Raw genomic sequence first — 17,793 nt, forward strand, 5'->3', positions numbered from 1 at the left:
ATACTGACACATGCTATAATGTTGATGGACCTTGAAAACATGCTAAACAAAAGACGTCAGACAAAAAGGCCATACATTGTATGATTTTATTTATACGAAATGTCCAAAGTAGGCAAATCCAGAGACAGAAAGCAAAATAGTGGTTTCCAGGGACTGAGGTGACAGGGGAATTGAGAATGCCTATTAATAGTGATAGTACACGATTTCTTTTTGAGGTGGTAATAAAAATGTTCTAAAATAGGTAATAATGATGGTTATACAACTTTCTAAATATAATAAAAACCACTCAGTTTTACACTTTAAAAGGCTGAATTATAGGTATGCAAATTACATCTTTATAGTAGTTAATATAATATTAATATATAATATATAATATATGCTATACTATAATATAATATAAACTATTACAAAAGAAAAAAGAAACTGTCTTCTACAGGACAGAAAGCATGACTGATTGTATGTAAATTTAAAATAACCAATTAAATGCCTATATGCCAATACCCTACTTCCCATATTCTATTGTAGATATCAGTTCTAAACAATGGACGAATAAAATCAGATGTCCCTTTCATCTGCCATGTCCAATCTTGAACTAACAAGATTTCTGCTCTCTCTTGTTATATAAAAAGTAAAACCAATTCATTTCTATTCTGTTAAAATCGCAGAGTTGGTGTCAGGATCAAATGGGATAATGTAGCATAATTACTAATGGGAAACTCCACTATAGTAATACTACAGAGGAGGAAAGTCTTAACTACTGAAGAATTGTAAGCAGAGCTTGGGGACGATTAGCCCAGTCTTCTTCCCTCCACCCTCTACATCTGCCTATCTACACAAAGCAGAAGTATTAGACTGCTGCTGGCTGGTAAGAGCCCGCAATTATGAAGGGCTGCTTTGACTGGGTGGATAGATTGATTCTACTATAGACTAAAGAAGACAGTCCTTTTTCTAACAGTTTTATCAGTAGTAAAGTTGGTATTTTCACCTCAATTTCTCTAATTCCTATGTGTCTAACTCCAATTACAAAAGGAACATTAACTTCCTAAAACCTCAACAAAACATGAAAGCACTTTATAAACCACAGAGTATAATATAGAGACAAGGGATTACTATGAAAAGTAGTATTAAAGTTAATGTCTTTTCCCATTCATCTAATCTAATATTTAGCAAAAAAATTAAAAAGTAATAAAAACTTTAAAATATTTCATTTTGTTGCCAGTTAAACAGTAAAGCAGGATTGTCTCACCAACCTACAGACTTCTGGGTGGTGTAATTAATGAGAACCCATTAAGATTAAGTAAAATTACATTTTGAACAAAGAATGATGACATTCATTACAAAGACTGAGTTTTTTAAAAGTCAAATCATTCACCCATTAAGAGGTGTGATCTGCATACTCCTGCCTAAATGATTAGATCTAACTGATACTCATAGAAATTAATAAATATTTAAGCTAATTATACTGTTTTAAGAAAAAATCAGTTTGCATGAAATTCTATGAAAATAATAAGAAACAAATATGAAACTATCATGCAAACTTAATTACAAATTAATGATTATTTTAGATTTTTTTTTTCAAAAAGAGGTATGGGAACCATTACTGCAAAGGTACTTCTGCCTTTAAAAGAAAATACAGCTCATGTTTATCTAATTCAGTTTCTCTAAGCAGATGGCAAGTACCCAACACTAAACTAAAGGAATAAAAATATATATCCTATATCTCCATAATAAGTGATATCTACAAAAGTAAGTGGGACAATATAGGTATTTAAGTAAAGTCCCCTAATATAAACTGACATCTACTTTCTAAATTCACAAAAAGTCTAAATTACATAACATAAATCTTATAGGTAGAGAAAACAGTTTTCTAACATAATTTCTTACTATAACCATAATCCCAGCCAGCCAGAGGCTATGGCTAGAATAAAATGAATCATTCAACCTTGGTTTCAGCACTGTAATTTTAAATGATTGTGGCAGCAATATTGCATAGTAACTAAAAAGAAGAGACTTTTAGTCCTGGTCTTACTATTTACTAGCTATGTGACCTTGAGGAAGCTATTTAACCTAAGTCTCAGTTTCATCAACTGTAGGATAAAAGGTGATGGTGAGGGTTAAATGATACAATGATTATAAAATGGTTAACAAAATCCCCAGCTTATCATCCAGAGTTCAAAATATGGTAACTTTTATTATTAAATATATAAGCCTTCCACTGTATGCTGCTGCTTCTTAGGAATATCATATCCACCCCGGACATAGATACATTTTTTTGCAATGTGGCCATAAATTACCATTAGTGGTGATAATTAACAAATAACAGTAATACTTACAGATGAAAAAAATCTCAGAAATCATGTTTTCTATTTATTTTTATTTTCTATCATCTTTAGCTGGATATACTTATAACTTATACCTTAATATAAGTATATATAAAGTATATATACTTCAATGAACTAGAAACTAAAGAAATGGATGAACTAATGAAAGAAGAAACAAACAAACAGAGTTGACAACCATTTCCCAGTTTCTGCTAAGGCAGTATGATCTGAATTATTGAGCATCTCCTGGATCTGGCCTTCAGAGAGTGGCCATGGTCATACTCAAAGTATTAGATCATGTAAAAGAAGAACTGCACATGCCCCATTAAAAATGAAACTCCACCCTAATAATATTCAAGTTGGGACACATTGTGAATTATAGCAATTCAGCACCTCAATTAGAAAAGTTTTAGAACTCAATATACCATCTACCAATAACTTATTCTGTCCCTAACTGAACACAATAGAATGGACATGGAATCTACAAACTTCAAAAGCAGTATATGTATAATTGAACATTACCCAGAAATAATCCAAAGAAAAAACTAGTATCAAAACAAAATTTTCATAATAATGAAAAATAGAGAAATCCAATTGTGTTCTCTTGAGACCAGAAAAGATATTTATTACTTTCTTTTTAAAATTAGGGTATTTGCTAAGCTAACATATGGATATAATCACTTCTGAGAGTAATTAAAAGAAAGGGAAAAATGAGATTTACAAAAAGTGAATAATTTGGCAAAACTAAGCCACAAATAAATAACAAAGGTTCTGCTACTGTCCTAGCGGTACCATGGTCAAAAAGCGATAACAATCCAACAGAAAATTCAACTGAATGGAGTTTCTTCTGATCTTTTGAATTCAGAAGTCATGTCAAAGAAAATTACACTTAATGAAAATTTTCTTAAGGGATATATAAAGGAAAAATTTTCCTATTACTTGTAATAATACTCATTACAGGGAAACCGGACTATATGGTGAGGCACATACAACATGACAGAATTTAAACACACACATTATTTATTTTCTATGTCAAAGTTAGTAAAACAAGAGTTTCATTTCCCACTATGCTATAATACTTTAATTTGTAATCAGAACTCCAAATGCTATACATTTACCAAGGTCTGCTTATCTTAGTGTTTCTTACGTTCCAACACAAAACAGGATCATAGCAATTTATTACACAACAAAGATGCTGTGAAAATCTTTTGGCTTTGTAATTTACTTCAGGTAAACTATTCAAATTACTTTTTAAGTTACGATAGGATGATAATAAGAAACTACAAAATGTGACATACCTTTTGAATTTTATTAGAAATTACCCACTTTTAGTTTACTCTGGAAAATTTGACTACAGCTTTAAGAATGTTTCAAATAATGCTCACAAGCTGGAGTGTGTAAAACAACTGAAACTGAGATGTCTCAAAGATTAATAGAAAATGAAGAAAACCTCCATATATTTAACATCTCCATATTTTCTTACTTACTACATAAAATAGGAGAAGAGGGTGTTTGCAGCGTCAAAGTGGAGCCATCTTTCCTTGTGATATTAACTCGAAAAACCAATCTGGCACGAGTGCTTTTTTTCTTGGAACCAGCAATCCCTATTCTGGCTTCAACGTCAGCATTCCTCAATTTCAATATCCCTACGCAGTCCACCCTAACACAGAAAAAATTACATTAACTGATATTTTCTGTTGTATAAATAGTGCAATACTCTTAAACAAGTTTTCTTTTTAAAAATAATTTACTTCCTTATTAATTTTTAAACATGTAATATAATCATACAGTTCCAAATTCAAAAAGTACAAAAGGATAAATTCTAAATATTCGTTAATTCCTAGTCCTGTCAACTTTTCATTTATAATAATAATGGAAAAATAGTACAGAAGCAAGAATCACTATTTCAAAATCTAAACATAAGTAATGGTTTACAAGAAATACTTTTGCTTTAAAAAAATAAATCAAGCAAATTAGCAAATACATTTCTTTTTGCATTTATATAGAGGGAATGGATTTTAGTTTTAAAAAATTAGCAGCTTCCCCCAAATGGAACTATATATAGCCATCAGAACTATAAATAATATTTATATTTATAAATTCTATAAATAATATTTAATGTTATGGAAAAAATGCTTGTAAGTGAAAAGCAGGTAATAAAACAATGAGTACAGTATAGCCTCAATTTTATCAGAAAACAAGGATGAAACAACAAATTTAAAAACAGTAATTAGTTCTGGGAAGTTGGCTCTTGAAGGGTATTTTTTACTATTTTATTATTACTAATTTTTACTTTTTTAATTATTCTGTGTTTTTTAACTTACAAAGAATGAGTAATATTTTTATAATCAGTAACTTCCTATCTCCTACTATGTATGTTTTTATAATTTCAAAAGTTAAAAAATCTTTACTTTCAAAATTTCCCTTTTCCAATTACCTTCTTATTTATTCAAAATGGCTTTCAAAAAACCCTGAAAACCAAGCAGAGAAGTCCTTAGCTATCCAATAAAAATGATTACAATACAGGTTTATTGATGTCAATATTTGCTGTCATTATGAGTCTTCTTTAGGATTAAAGGTCCTTAACAAAAGGATTAAGAAAAAGTTTGTTTTAATTTAAGGCATTAACACTTCTAATATTTTTCAGGCAAGAAAATTGCACAAGATGAAAAATAGCCCCAAGACATAATTTTTTTAATATAGGAAAATAGAAAAGGTAAATTTAAACTAGCAATAATGCTATTTCATTCCAAGATGGGTCAAGGCACCATGAATGGTTTCTGTTAGTTTCTACTGTAAACACTCAGAAAGCAGAATTTTGGAAAGCAAATCAAATTGTTTGTAATTTTATTTTTAATGTTAATTATTAATTCCAACATGTAAGTCTATATTACTTTCCCAAAAGCCAGGTTTCCACATGGCTTTTATATCCCTGCCTTTCACATTGGGAATTCTCTAGCAATTTCATTCATTTACTATTCAGCAATAATCTATTTTTTAATTTGCAATGTTTAAAACATTTTAAAAAATACTCAAAATCTTCTTTTATACATTAGAAACTAAAAATTTTTCCTGCCTCGATAAAAGTGTAATGAATAGCAAAAAACATTTTTACTAAGTACTTACGCCAGTGTCATGTTGTTGCTCGGATCAAGGCCAACTTCTATAACAGTAGTGCCTTCAATGTCCACTTCTTTGCAGGGAGTTGTATTTCGCCCAGTTACCCTGCAGGCCTGATAAAATCCATGTGGTTTCACTCGACCAGAGTCATTGCCCACAAACACTTGCAACACTACTGGCTCATTATGGCCTTCCAGCTGGAGTGAGAGAACATGGAGCATAAACATTAATTAGCATTTCAAATAACCTAATTGTAAAATCAAATATTTAAGACCAAGTCCTATATTTATAACTAGATTACAATAAAAAAAAAAAAACTTAAATCTTCAAGAAAAACAGAGGTAAAATATTTTCATAAAGGAGAGTTGGCTAAGTTACTGCAGAAAATGATGCTTTAGTTCTGCAATAATCACATTTTAATTAAAATTTCGTATGTTTAATGATAAATTATCATTTGAAATTAATTTGTGCAACCAGGTGAGAATGAATACACAGTCCTTAAGGTATTAATAAATTTATGGACTGCCAAAGAAGCATGTGTGTTACTTAGGATTTACCACCACCACTAATGGAAAAATTCACTAAACCGTATTAGTGGCATCATTACCATCATCATCAAATAAAAGTACATACACTAAAATTTCACTCTGTTAAAGCTATTTGAGTAGGAAAAGTGTTTGAAGTGCAGCTATATAAATAATAGGGAAATAGAGCTCATTTTCATAGACTAGCTGCATATATACAACATCATAAAATCCTGGGCCAAAACATTATGGTCTGAAAAATTGCTGGTCCAAACCAGGATCTATGGGTCATTGTAGGTCTCAAGCAAGTCTTCATAAATTAAATTATAATTTGTATGCTGAAGAATAAATATTTAATACAGCATTTGGGAACAAATGTTTCCAATGCTAGCTCTTGATCAACTTATAGTTAAATACTGAAACTGCTAATGTAGAATGGAGAAAATCAAAAATAACTTGTACAATGCATATCAAAGTGCTTTAAAAAACTCATACATCTTTTCTATCCTAGAATAGCTGTATCTCTGTGAGTATCTACGTGTATCAACATAATGAGGCAAATAAGCAGGCAAATAAGCAATCTATCCAAACTGTTAGTCAGCAGTACCTAGAACAGTGTCTGGCACATAGAGGGGTGCAATTCTTGTTGAGTGAGTGAATAAATAAACTTTGGAGGTAAGTCAATTCACTCCCTATCACAGTTAGGCAATTAATCTAACAATACTTCTGCAGATAAGTACTCAGACATGGCATAATTTAAAGCCAGAGCAATTAGGTTAAGAATATTTACCAAACTATCAAAATGTCTGGTTAGACAAATATTTACACAAAGCATAATTTAAATTTCTCACTTGCCTGTTACTTGTCCTGAGTTTGGGGGATAGAAGAAGAGTTGGTGTGGTGAGTAGTAGAGGGGTAGGAATGATATTGTACACTTTATAAATGGTTCCGAGTAAGTCTCCTGATCCCAAGTTTCTAACATTATTTCATTCAAGTATAAGACAAAAGACAGTCCAACTAAATATTGTCCAACTAACACATTTACACAAACTGTATTTATAAGAATCTACCATGTGACTAGACAAAATTCCTCCCTGTTTTGCATTTTGCAAAGGGCAGGAACACTTGTTAAATATCCCCATCCTACTTTTTTTTGGTTTGTCTTCAAAGAGAAATAGTCTTTGAAAAAGGTATCCCAGATACTGAGTGCCCTTCCTTTTTTCTTCTAGTCTAAATTCTGAAAAGACAAAGACTCAATTGATACCCTGTTTCTTGAACTGAAGACTACCTATCAATCAATTCTTTTCTGAGTTGAGTAGTCCTCATTACTTCAGCCATCTCAAAAACCTTGTTTTCCAAGTAATTTTTACAATGTCTCTGAATTCACATTAAAATTTCTTCTTAAATATGGGAAGAATCTAATATAGTTGCTACCAATGTCAAATGTAAGGGGAAGATAATCCATGATTTCCATTTATTTTACTTGTTATAACACATTCTTATTTCTCCTTTCATTTAGACTAAAATTCAAATGACATCTGAGTAACAACATTTGGCCTATGCTTCAGTCAGACTTTTGACTTGAATTTCTAGTACATATAGCTAGTAATTTTATTTTAGGCAGCTTTTGCTGGTTAAAAACAAAATAACTAATAAGTAAAAGTGGATAAAATTCTTCATATACTTCTAAATAAAGTAAGCACCTTCACTGTAGGAAAACCTTGCTGTGTTCTGTCCTTCACCGAGCCACGGCTACCCTCAGTCAGGTACCGAGCTCGGTGCTGCGTCTCAGGCTGTACAACTATCTTCAGCTCCTTTCCCTCACTTTTAACAGGATATTGTCCACACAACATAGGGCTCTTCTTTACTCCAGTTCCTTTTTGGTTTTCCAATGTTCTGAGAAGTCAAAGCACAACATGGAAATAGTATCAAAAAGAGTTTTCTATAAAAGTCATCTAAGATAAAGGAAGAAACAGAATAGGCAATAACATTAAAAACAGCTAATTAATCTTATTGACAAAATAAAATACAGCCTAGGGGATGATACATTCTATTAGCAAAGAATCTTTTAAAAGTTTGTAATAAAATTTAATTATATAATAAAAAAAAAGAAAGTAAGTTGGATAGAGAAGACAAAGAATGCATACTTGTGGCAGGAGGAAGACTGAATGCAATTAAGATGGGAATAACAGGAAAGAGAATAGCTAATGTCACTATAACCTTTCAAGTTGCATTTCAGTCAAAAAAAAAGTTTAAAAACTACAAATATGTGTGAGTGTTATATAAAGCTACAAGATTACCATTATTTTCTAATAAGACTTGCAGAACAAAAGAAAAGTGGGGGTAGCAAAAAGAAACAAAAAAACCCCAAAAGGTCTTAAGGAAAACTAAAGGTACATGTAGCATATTCTCTTGGATGTCTTTCTCAGTACATCAAATTGAAAAAATTATAATAAAAAACCCAGTTATTAATTTTTTATTGGAAATTAGCTTTAAACAACCTTTCCCAGAAGTTTAATTTATCAGAGTATTTTTATTTATGATTAAAGAACTAAAGTCTTAAGCATATAAAAATTATATAAGCAGAGTCTTACAGATAGGCAATCTAACTTATTTTTTTAAATTGTGTTTCTAACATTTATTTGTATATCATGCATTTGCTACGTGGAATGTATGTTCAAAGAAAAATATTTTAAATGGTTGTTAGGACTTTAGGTTGACATTTAATCTGAAGTACTGCAAATATGTTATAAATATAAATAGGAAGCAATACTATTAGTTAAAAATCACCCATGTACATTTAAAAACAGAACCACGGCCTATAATACTTTCTGTATGACCCTCCCAGTCCTAAATTAACACTCACAGTGAAGATACAGGAGTCAAGAAATGATTGTGGACAAAATCTCCTTGAAAAGCAAACAGGTCCCAGGAGGAATATTATGACTTCAAACATGGAGAAGCAAAGATGGCTAAGCAGCCTTAAACCTAGATTTAATGCTTACCCCTTCATCTTTAACCAAGTTGTTGCCTCAGTCATCAATAATAAAGAGGGGAAAGGCTGTACTTGCAATGGGACCTGGAACTGGAATGAACCCACAGCTAGGAATGCAAAGGAATGCAGTAAGATTGACTGGACTGAGTTCTGGGGGGTAAGTATTGTACTCAATCATCTTCATATTCCCTGAAACTTTCACAATTCCTGAAACAACAGATGCTAAAAAAGTATTTGTTGATGAAGCTTGACATAATTAAGTCAAAGATTATCTGAGTAAGTACTTTAAAAGGCCCTGGAAGAATAAATTCTACAAACAAAAGTACTGAGTTGAAGCTGGAACAAAGGGCAATAAATCCTATTTTTTTTCCATCATTCTGGTAGAAATTCAAAAATTTACACTGAATACAATGTGCAGTCCTTTATATATGAAATTCTATAGTGATACTCTGTTTTTTGCTCATTTTAAAAATCGAAGCAAAAATATTCACTTACTGAAACTATGTAAAAAAATACCCAAAAAATGCACTGAAAGGGACTAAACAAAAATACAGCAAAATGCTAACTGTAGTTATACTGAGTTACTAGATTTACTTATTTTCTTCTATTTTCTATATTTTTCAAATGTTTATAATTAGTATCTAGTAATTTTATAATAAAAAAGGGAACATTTTAGTCTGAAATATACGGAAACTTTGGTATACCAATTGATTTGGTAAGATACGGATTTTATATTCACTTATGCCAGCCAAGCTAATATTTATGAAGATAAACAGTTTCAGTATTTCAACAAAACAAAATATTTCATTTGGGGGGCGCGGGGTGGGAAGGGACAGACTGGGATTTCAAATTGTAGAACAGATAAACAAGATTATACTGTATAGCACAGGGAAATATATACAAGATCTTGTGGTAGCTCACAGAGAAAAAAAAATGTGACAATGAATATATGTATATTCATGTATAACTAAAAAATTGTGCTCTACACTGGAATTTGACACAACACTGTAAAATGACTATAACTCAATAAAAAAATGTTAAAAAAATTTCATTTGGGATCAAAACTATTAAGTGAGTCAATAAAAGTATATACAGTACAGCTTAAAGAAGAATCACATGTGTAATCAAACAATTTCTGAAATGATACTTTTAAAAGCCCTTAAAACTAACTTTATTCTCTAGGTTTAAATGTAAACATGGAATACATACATATTTAGATCTCTAGCCATGTAAAACAATGAAAATAATAACTAATTCTTAGAAAAGTAGTCATTCGAATTACTAATTTTTAAGGCATTATGGCTTAAGGAAAAACAAGAAAGTAGTAGCTAACTGTATGGGATTTTACTTCTAAATGACATGTAAAAAAGGAAATCCACTGTCTTGGCATATTCTGTCCAGAAGGCTTAAAATGACATTCTAATTCCTTTGTGCTGCACATCCTTCTGGTTGTCCGTCACAAAAATAATTTTCACTATAAAATGCCTAGAACAGGTTTCACATCCAAGTGACAGCATATCTTAATTTCTAGGAATATCTAGAAGAGACATTGGGCTACTGCTTCTCAGGACATTTAGTTCAAGAATTTAAGAATTATATGGCCAGGAATGTTTAAATACTGAGAAGTTTTTTGAACAATGGTTTTATTTTCTTAATAAACTCTTTTATATAACATTTTAATTATACAAAAATACTATTTCCCTCTTGAAGGTCAATAAAACTGCTGTACACATGTTTGAGAGTACATTTTCTATAATTTAGCATTACATAAATTGTAAATTTATGGCATATTAGATCTAAGGCTATATATATATATATAGCTTATCTCTCAAAACATTTCTAAATTTTTTTCATGTTTCTAACATCTTTCTTGCTGAAGAATATAGGACTTTATTTTGAGATCCTCTTAACAACTGTTTTCAAAGGTCCATTTTTCTATATTTACATATGATTTTATCTTTTCCTAAATATACTTCTTATAAATTCAAATTTTAAACTTCTTCCATCATTTCCATATGCTAGTGTCAAATATTTTTCCATTACCTAAGAAGCTGGACATTTCTTCTGCTGCTTGATGAGTTTCTGTTCCATGAATTATTTCATGAGAGATTTTGTCTTGACAAATGTTATTATACTTTCCCTGGGTAACCTCAAATCATTTCTAAGATATATCTATCATACAAAAGCAGAAGCAGAAAAGATGTAGGTCAAGATATCTCTTTAACAGCAACTGCAAACCATGTGTGTTGACTAACTGTAAGTCAAACTTTTATTTGTTCTTCATTTGAATCTTAACATTTATTTCAGTATAAATATGAAAATCTATCTTATGGAACTTGAAAAAAACCCCACTTTCTCCATAGAAGCCCAAATAAACACATACCTGTATTTAATGATAGACAGACATGAGCCTTTTAGATCTAAGTTTCAGAGCATTATTCTATAGGTGATAGCTCTACAAATATGTTCTAGAATTTTTGACTCTGCTAATAATGGTAACACTTTAGGAATGGGTATACCTTGTTTTCTTTTAGAAAATTTCCTAATTTGGACTTTCAAAAAGTGAAAAACATTTAAGTGTGCATTTTAATTTAACTGTATCACCCCAAAGAATTTTTACATAAAAGTGGAGAAGAAAGTAGTATTGAATAGATTCTGCTTTAAAAATATACTGAGAGAATATTTCAGAACAAGTTTAATATATATTAAGAATATTCTCTGGACACAACATTGTAAAATGATTATAAATCAATAAAAAATGTTAAAAAAAAAAGACTATTCTCTGTAACACTCAACCAGATTTTTAACTTAAAAGATACTACTGATGTCATCAAATAGTAAACCAGTCAAAAGCTTCTCCATCACCTTCTGTGACAACCTGAAATTGTAGGAAATTCTGGGTCAACTAAAGGACTATACATACCCTGTCGCCCAAAAAAGTAATCTCTCAAAATCCAGTGAGTTAAATTTTATCAAACTATGTTGAATATACTGTAGGAAATATAATAAAAACTCTAGAAATTAAATATTACAACGAAAATATTAAAGGAGTTAAAAATAAGTCACAGTATTTTATACTTTAGATGTAAATATTCTGTAATATGGCTACTGAAGTATATTTAGTGAGTACTGTAAACTGGAAGAGATGAATGAAAACTAAAAGTGTTCCATGATCCTGTTCTATCAACTCTTCAGAAACATAACCCAGATTCAGAAAAAAAAAAAGTGACATATTTATTTTTTAAAAATCCTGAATTGGTACAATGTATCAAAGAAAAGCTTAAAATAAATACATGAATCTAAATGATGAAAATCAAACTATCAATTTAATTTTTCAGTTTTTATCAAATAAAAGAAAAAAGGAAAAGAAAGTTTAAAATCTTCACAAAAATGGAAACAGACTGAACCATATGGGGAGACGTAAAAGAGAACACAAACAGGCCCTTGGTAAATGTAGCTAGAACCAGTTAGAGTTGTTTTAGCTAGAACCATTCATTACATTGCTAGTTATTTCCATGAGTAAAAATATTTTAAAATCCTTTTAAAATATAAATCTGAAATTTAGAAGTTATTTCTAAATAGACTATTTTCATTTTCTAGTACTTAATCATACTAAGGTATCTATTCGTAAAATCTACTGGTATTTTATTTTCTTCTCCAGTGAAACTCGATAATTTTAAGTTAAAATTTTTCATATATTTCAATGATAAAATTAGTATCTTTGCTTTAGAGGCAAACTTGAGCTGAGCAATTAAGAAAAATGAGGAATGATTTATTTTTTTGTTTTGCATAATGGTGAGAGAACTTTAAAAAAATGTGAATACCAACCCATTTCCTGCTTTTGAGTTGCCTTTGTTGTCCGTGGTAAGCTGAGAAAGCACATAGTGAGGTGCTTTGGCACTGTCGGCATCAAATATATCCATATTAGATTCTTCACAATCTCGTCGTTTGACCCCCGGCCTCTGCTTTGGATTTCGCTTTCGTGATTTACGAGGTACCTCAGTGTTATCATTGTAGGAACTGGTGCTCATGTTACTGAAGTTGGAGGGGGAATCCTCCATCCACATACTGCAGCTCTGCTCAGATTCCAATCCACACCCCTCATCCTGGCAGGACATCCGACTGTTATCCAGCAAGTCCTCAGGTGGTGGTGAGATGTACAAGACTGTGTGCCTCTTCGGTGTTGATGGATGCTGCTGAACTGTGTTACTGGTTAACTGCTTTTCACTTACCCCTCGGTTACTTACCCCCAAGGCTGAGGAGCAGCTCTCCACTTGCATAGCCTTGCTGTCGGTGACTGAGGTAGAATAAATGGTAGGGCTGGAAGAGGTGGTAAAGGAGCTGCAAGCACCGCCCATGGAGGAAGAGGAGGGAGCTGAAGAAGCATCTGCAGTGTATAATTTAAGAGTAAATACACTATACATGTTTTCACCTATGCTGGCTAGCAGTCCCATTGAAAATGTGATTTGTGAACTGATTGTTTTTCCCCAAAATGAATAGTTGGAATTTGGTTAAGTTTTAGAATATAAATGCTTCAAGCAATACAAGGCCTAAGAAATGCAATTTTTAAAAATGCCCAAATAGCATTATTTTTACTTGTATTACAATCAATAGATTTTTAAAAAAATCTAATTTAATGTTTTAAGCTGTAAAGCAAGAATAAAGCATTTATTGCCTCAGCTGGATGTTCTATTGAATTTTAATCATTTAAAATAATAAAGAAAACCCCAATATGAAATATATGCTTGTGGTCCACATTCAATGCCAATTAAATAATTCATTATAGAATTTGAAAAGTGGGACTGTGCTTAGCCACAAAATATTAAAATAAGTTTCTAACCTATGAAGCAGAGAACTACAGGTCATTTTTAATGCAGACACTCCCTGCTTCAGAGGCAAATCCTGGAATAAAAATATGAGAAAATAAATGAGAAAAGAGCTGCTGATTATTCCAGATATCAATTATAAAATGAGAAATAAATAGAAAAAATATATAATCAACTGAATTGCTGGCAAAATGGAACTGGTATCGTCACTATGATTGCTGTAAAATCTAGAATAAAAGTGAAAAAGGTTTGATTTGGAACATGCTATGCTGCAGAAGATAAGCAAGTTAACCACTGAGGGTCTCTAGAAGAAGGAAGTAGCAGTTCAAAACCATGATCTCTAAAGTAATAAATCCATCCTTTATGGTAGAATGAAAAACAGTAAGGACTAATTACTGGACGGATTTTTCTTATAAAGAACTTGATTACACACTAAGCAATTGGTTACCACTGTCCATTTCCTCTCTCTTTAAAAGGCCTGTTTGATTTTAACTAGTAAGGGAATCTCCTCAGATGAGTAACAGTAAATTTTACTGACTGAAGTCTAACAAAAAAAGAAGTGAGTAGAAAAAAATCTCTAGAGAGTACCAGAATTAGTTCCTATAAAAAGGTTTTTTATAAAACCATTTATCTATTATGCCTAGCAAGAAGAGTTAAAAGTAGATCTTTTCAAAACGTGTTGCAACTGGCATAACAGCTCACTGAAAAATACTACTACTAAACCCTTAACATAATCTCAGAAGGCACACTAATGTTAAGGTCAGAAGTTGTCAGTCCTATACGATTTTATCTTGTATAGGATATGGAAAGGTTTATAATCATAAACACATACAAGAATGAAAATAGGTAACGTGATGTAACTAAAAATACATTTAAATCCAAAATTAATTTTTATCTACAGCCAAGTATGCCACTGTTCTGAAGTAGTTTGATAAAACTTAAAATGGTGATGTGCAGTTATTGGAATTGTTACATTCACATCAATTATATAAAGAGTGAAATTTAAGAATGCCAATGTTCAGATAATCAAAAAGCCAAGTGCCAAAAAATCTATTTTTAAATTGAAAACATGTACCAAAACACTTAAGTCATTTGGAAGAACTAAATTCACTCACAATTTTTCATTGCTGTCAAGGCTGAAGAGCACGGTTATTAGTATTAGTCATCAATAATGAGATCTACATAAATGCCACATGGAAAGATTCTTCCCAACTACCATAAGTCAAAGTACCTAGAGCAACTAGATGATACCAGTTCCATTTTCCAGTCTGTATTCTTGACAAATGCAGTAGCTGAAATTGGAAAATTCAGTCACTTTAAACTGCATTCCAATTTAAAGAAAAATTTATCAATTTTGTATCATGCATTAATGCAATGTTTTCTTAGTAAATAAGTATTTTCAAAGATTTGTAAAAACTACAAAATCTAGATGCTAATGTCAGTGACAGTTTAGGAGCTGATTTGTAGCCACTTTGGGTTTAAATAACCAATTTTTTCCTTGTTTTTTGAAAAATATTACATAATTCATTTTAGAAAAAAATAGAAAAGATAGCATGTCTAACATTCCTCCATCTGTTCCAACTATTGGCAAAAATGAAGCTAAATTTTTGTGTGTATACGAGCCTATGCTCATCATTTTCAAAGAAATACAAGTATGCAGCATGCAGTATTTGCAGTGGAACACACAAAACATGCAGCATGAATGCTGTGAACTTGTATTTCTATAAAGCAGCTTTTCCCCATCCAACCTTTTTGAATCTAAGTACCATGCACATGAGAATGCAGAATATGAACATCTCAGGGATCCCTGTCCATGACAGATGGAGAGTCAGGTGAAATGCAATCATGAACTTAAAAAGCAAGTTATGAATTCAATATGCAAGATATAATCCAGCATTGCTCTTTAAGGTATATGTGATTTATCTTGCAAATCTTATCAAAACAATCATGGTTATAAAACCCAATTGATATAATCTCACATAAATGTCTGTTCTGGGACAGGTATTCCAAACTGTGATCTCATACCCTACATAAATTATTCTATACATTTTCCTTGGACACCTAACACAAATTTTAAATATTTTACCTGCAGTTTCCTGGACATACTTACTAAATAAAAAAGTTCATTAGCACAAAACTATGAAGCTGAAACATAAACTCTGTCAGAAGACAGTAGTAAGCATCCTTTAAAGGCTACCTCAGTTTGATCCTAAATTACAAAGGTTCTACTTACTTTAAGAATATAACAAGACAATTTTTGAAAATTATAAAGCTCTCTACAATAGTAGCATTGTTCCTCTGATGATGAAAATGGTGTACAAAACTCTTCACATAAGCATGTTATATTCATGTTAGCAAGACATCATCTGAGTGCATTAATAATGCCACGTGAGGTGAAGTGGAAGATAAGAACTATGGGCTCCTTAAGAGCATGGACATCTTTCTCATCTTGGACCCTCCTGACATGTAACACACTATGACTTGTCATGTAGTAATAATTCAATTTGTTATTAAATTGATTCATGGGAAGTCAGTATTTGATATATATGTTGAAGTATATTAAAGTTAAATGGGCAAAAAAATGTACCAATGTGTTCATAATGGACACATATCAGGTTTAAAAAATACATTACTCAAAATGCTTAGGATATATCTTAGTATAACAGCATTATGTGATACAGGGAAGGTTTAGAAGTAACTTAAAAGAGTTTAGAGGTAACTATTTGCTATTTTTATGAAGAATGTGCCAGTAATTTTCTTTCTTGAAGCTACATATAAGCCAAATTACCTACTTGTGTGGGTCTATAAATTTATTAAAAATAACAAATTCTTAATGTTATCTATTAAAAAATAAATGCATAAAAATAATATCAAGAACATTTTAGATTTCCAAACACTAATTTGTCACTTCCAAGTATTTCCATAAAAGCACTAAAGAACATTCCTGGGAATATTATGAATGTTCTTAAAATATTTACAAGAAATCTTTCAGTCACTATGTTATTAAATATCAAGAAATAGCTTAACTGACATTCTGTAGAATTAAAATGCTAATGCAATCTTGCCTCCTCTATACATTCTGTTTTTACTTTTAAGTTCTTATAAACAAGATATGCTAACTACCTCTCCTCTTCTGTTTTGATTTTGAATCTCCATTTTTATCTCTTAGGAATGTAGAAACTATGTTTAAGTGCTGCTACTTAAAATACAAACACTCCAACATAAAGATGTTTAAATAATTGCTTTTATTTTCTCACCAAGCAGAATGGTCATAATGTATTTCTATTTTATAGCTTTACAATTTTGTTTTTTAAATCCCTTAACAATTCTTCATAAAGTTGAAAGTTATTCTTAAATTTTTTCTTAAAATTATTTTCTCACCTAACATGAATAAATTTTTACTGATTTTTCTTCTATGAAAAATTTATCTTTGAATTTAGAAGAATTTTATTTTTCCATAGTATTTTATGTGACCACAGGTAGCACAGCAAACTAAAGGGAAAACTGACAGACTATTTCTACAACTTACAGATGGAAATTTATAATCTCAAAAGAATAATTTTAAAATGTGTAAGTGAAGGAAAGCATCACATCTTTAGTGCTCTATATGTAAATCTAATAAATCTATTATTAGCAGTAAGCAGTAGCCAGCTACCAGACCAAATGCCAGTAATGATGGTGAATTTAAAAATGTATACTTGACTTATTTTCAGAATTGATGGAATCATTAAAGTTCACTATGAATATTCAGCAGTTGGGATAAAAAGAGATCATATCTACATGGACATACCAGAATTTGCAAGTACAGTTGACCCTTGAACAAGACAGGTTTGAACTGCATGGGTCCACTTATTCACAGATTTTTTTCAATAAATAGATAATACAGTACTATGCAATCTGTGGTTGGTTGAATCTGTAGATGCAGAGTCGAGGATACGGAGGGCCGACTGTGAAATAATAAGTGGATTTTTGACTGCGCTGAGGCACCCCTAACCCTGCCACTTCTG

General features: G+C 31.1%; 1 protein-coding gene across 13 annotated transcripts in view; it reads right to left on the reverse strand.

The window, feature by feature from the left end:
• Positions 1 to 17,793, reverse strand: part of NFAT5 (nuclear factor of activated T cells 5) — a 114,271-nt gene that overhangs the window by 34,898 nt on the left and 61,580 nt on the right. For 6 of the 13 annotated variants that reach the window (XM_074370513.1, XM_074370512.1, XM_074370511.1 and 3 more), the window contains 4 exons: positions 12,789 to 13,347; positions 7,669 to 7,861; positions 5,448 to 5,638; positions 3,809 to 3,981 (listed from right to left, as the gene is read on the reverse strand). In XM_074370513.1, coding sequence (XP_074226614.1) covers positions 3,809 to 3,981; positions 5,448 to 5,638; positions 7,669 to 7,861; positions 12,789 to 13,347 — 1,116 coding nt within the window. Of the gene's footprint in view, positions 1 to 3,808; positions 3,982 to 5,447; positions 5,639 to 7,668; positions 7,862 to 12,788; positions 13,348 to 13,800; positions 13,863 to 17,793 lie in introns of those variants that run through there. The other 7 variants (XM_045521066.2, XM_045521054.2, XM_074370517.1 and 4 more) reach the window with 4 other exon arrangements.

This window comes from Camelus bactrianus, chromosome 9, assembly GCF_048773025.1.
Source record: "Camelus bactrianus isolate YW-2024 breed Bactrian camel chromosome 9, ASM4877302v1, whole genome shotgun sequence".
Lineage (NCBI taxonomy): Eukaryota > Metazoa > Chordata > Mammalia > Artiodactyla > Camelidae > Camelus > Camelus bactrianus.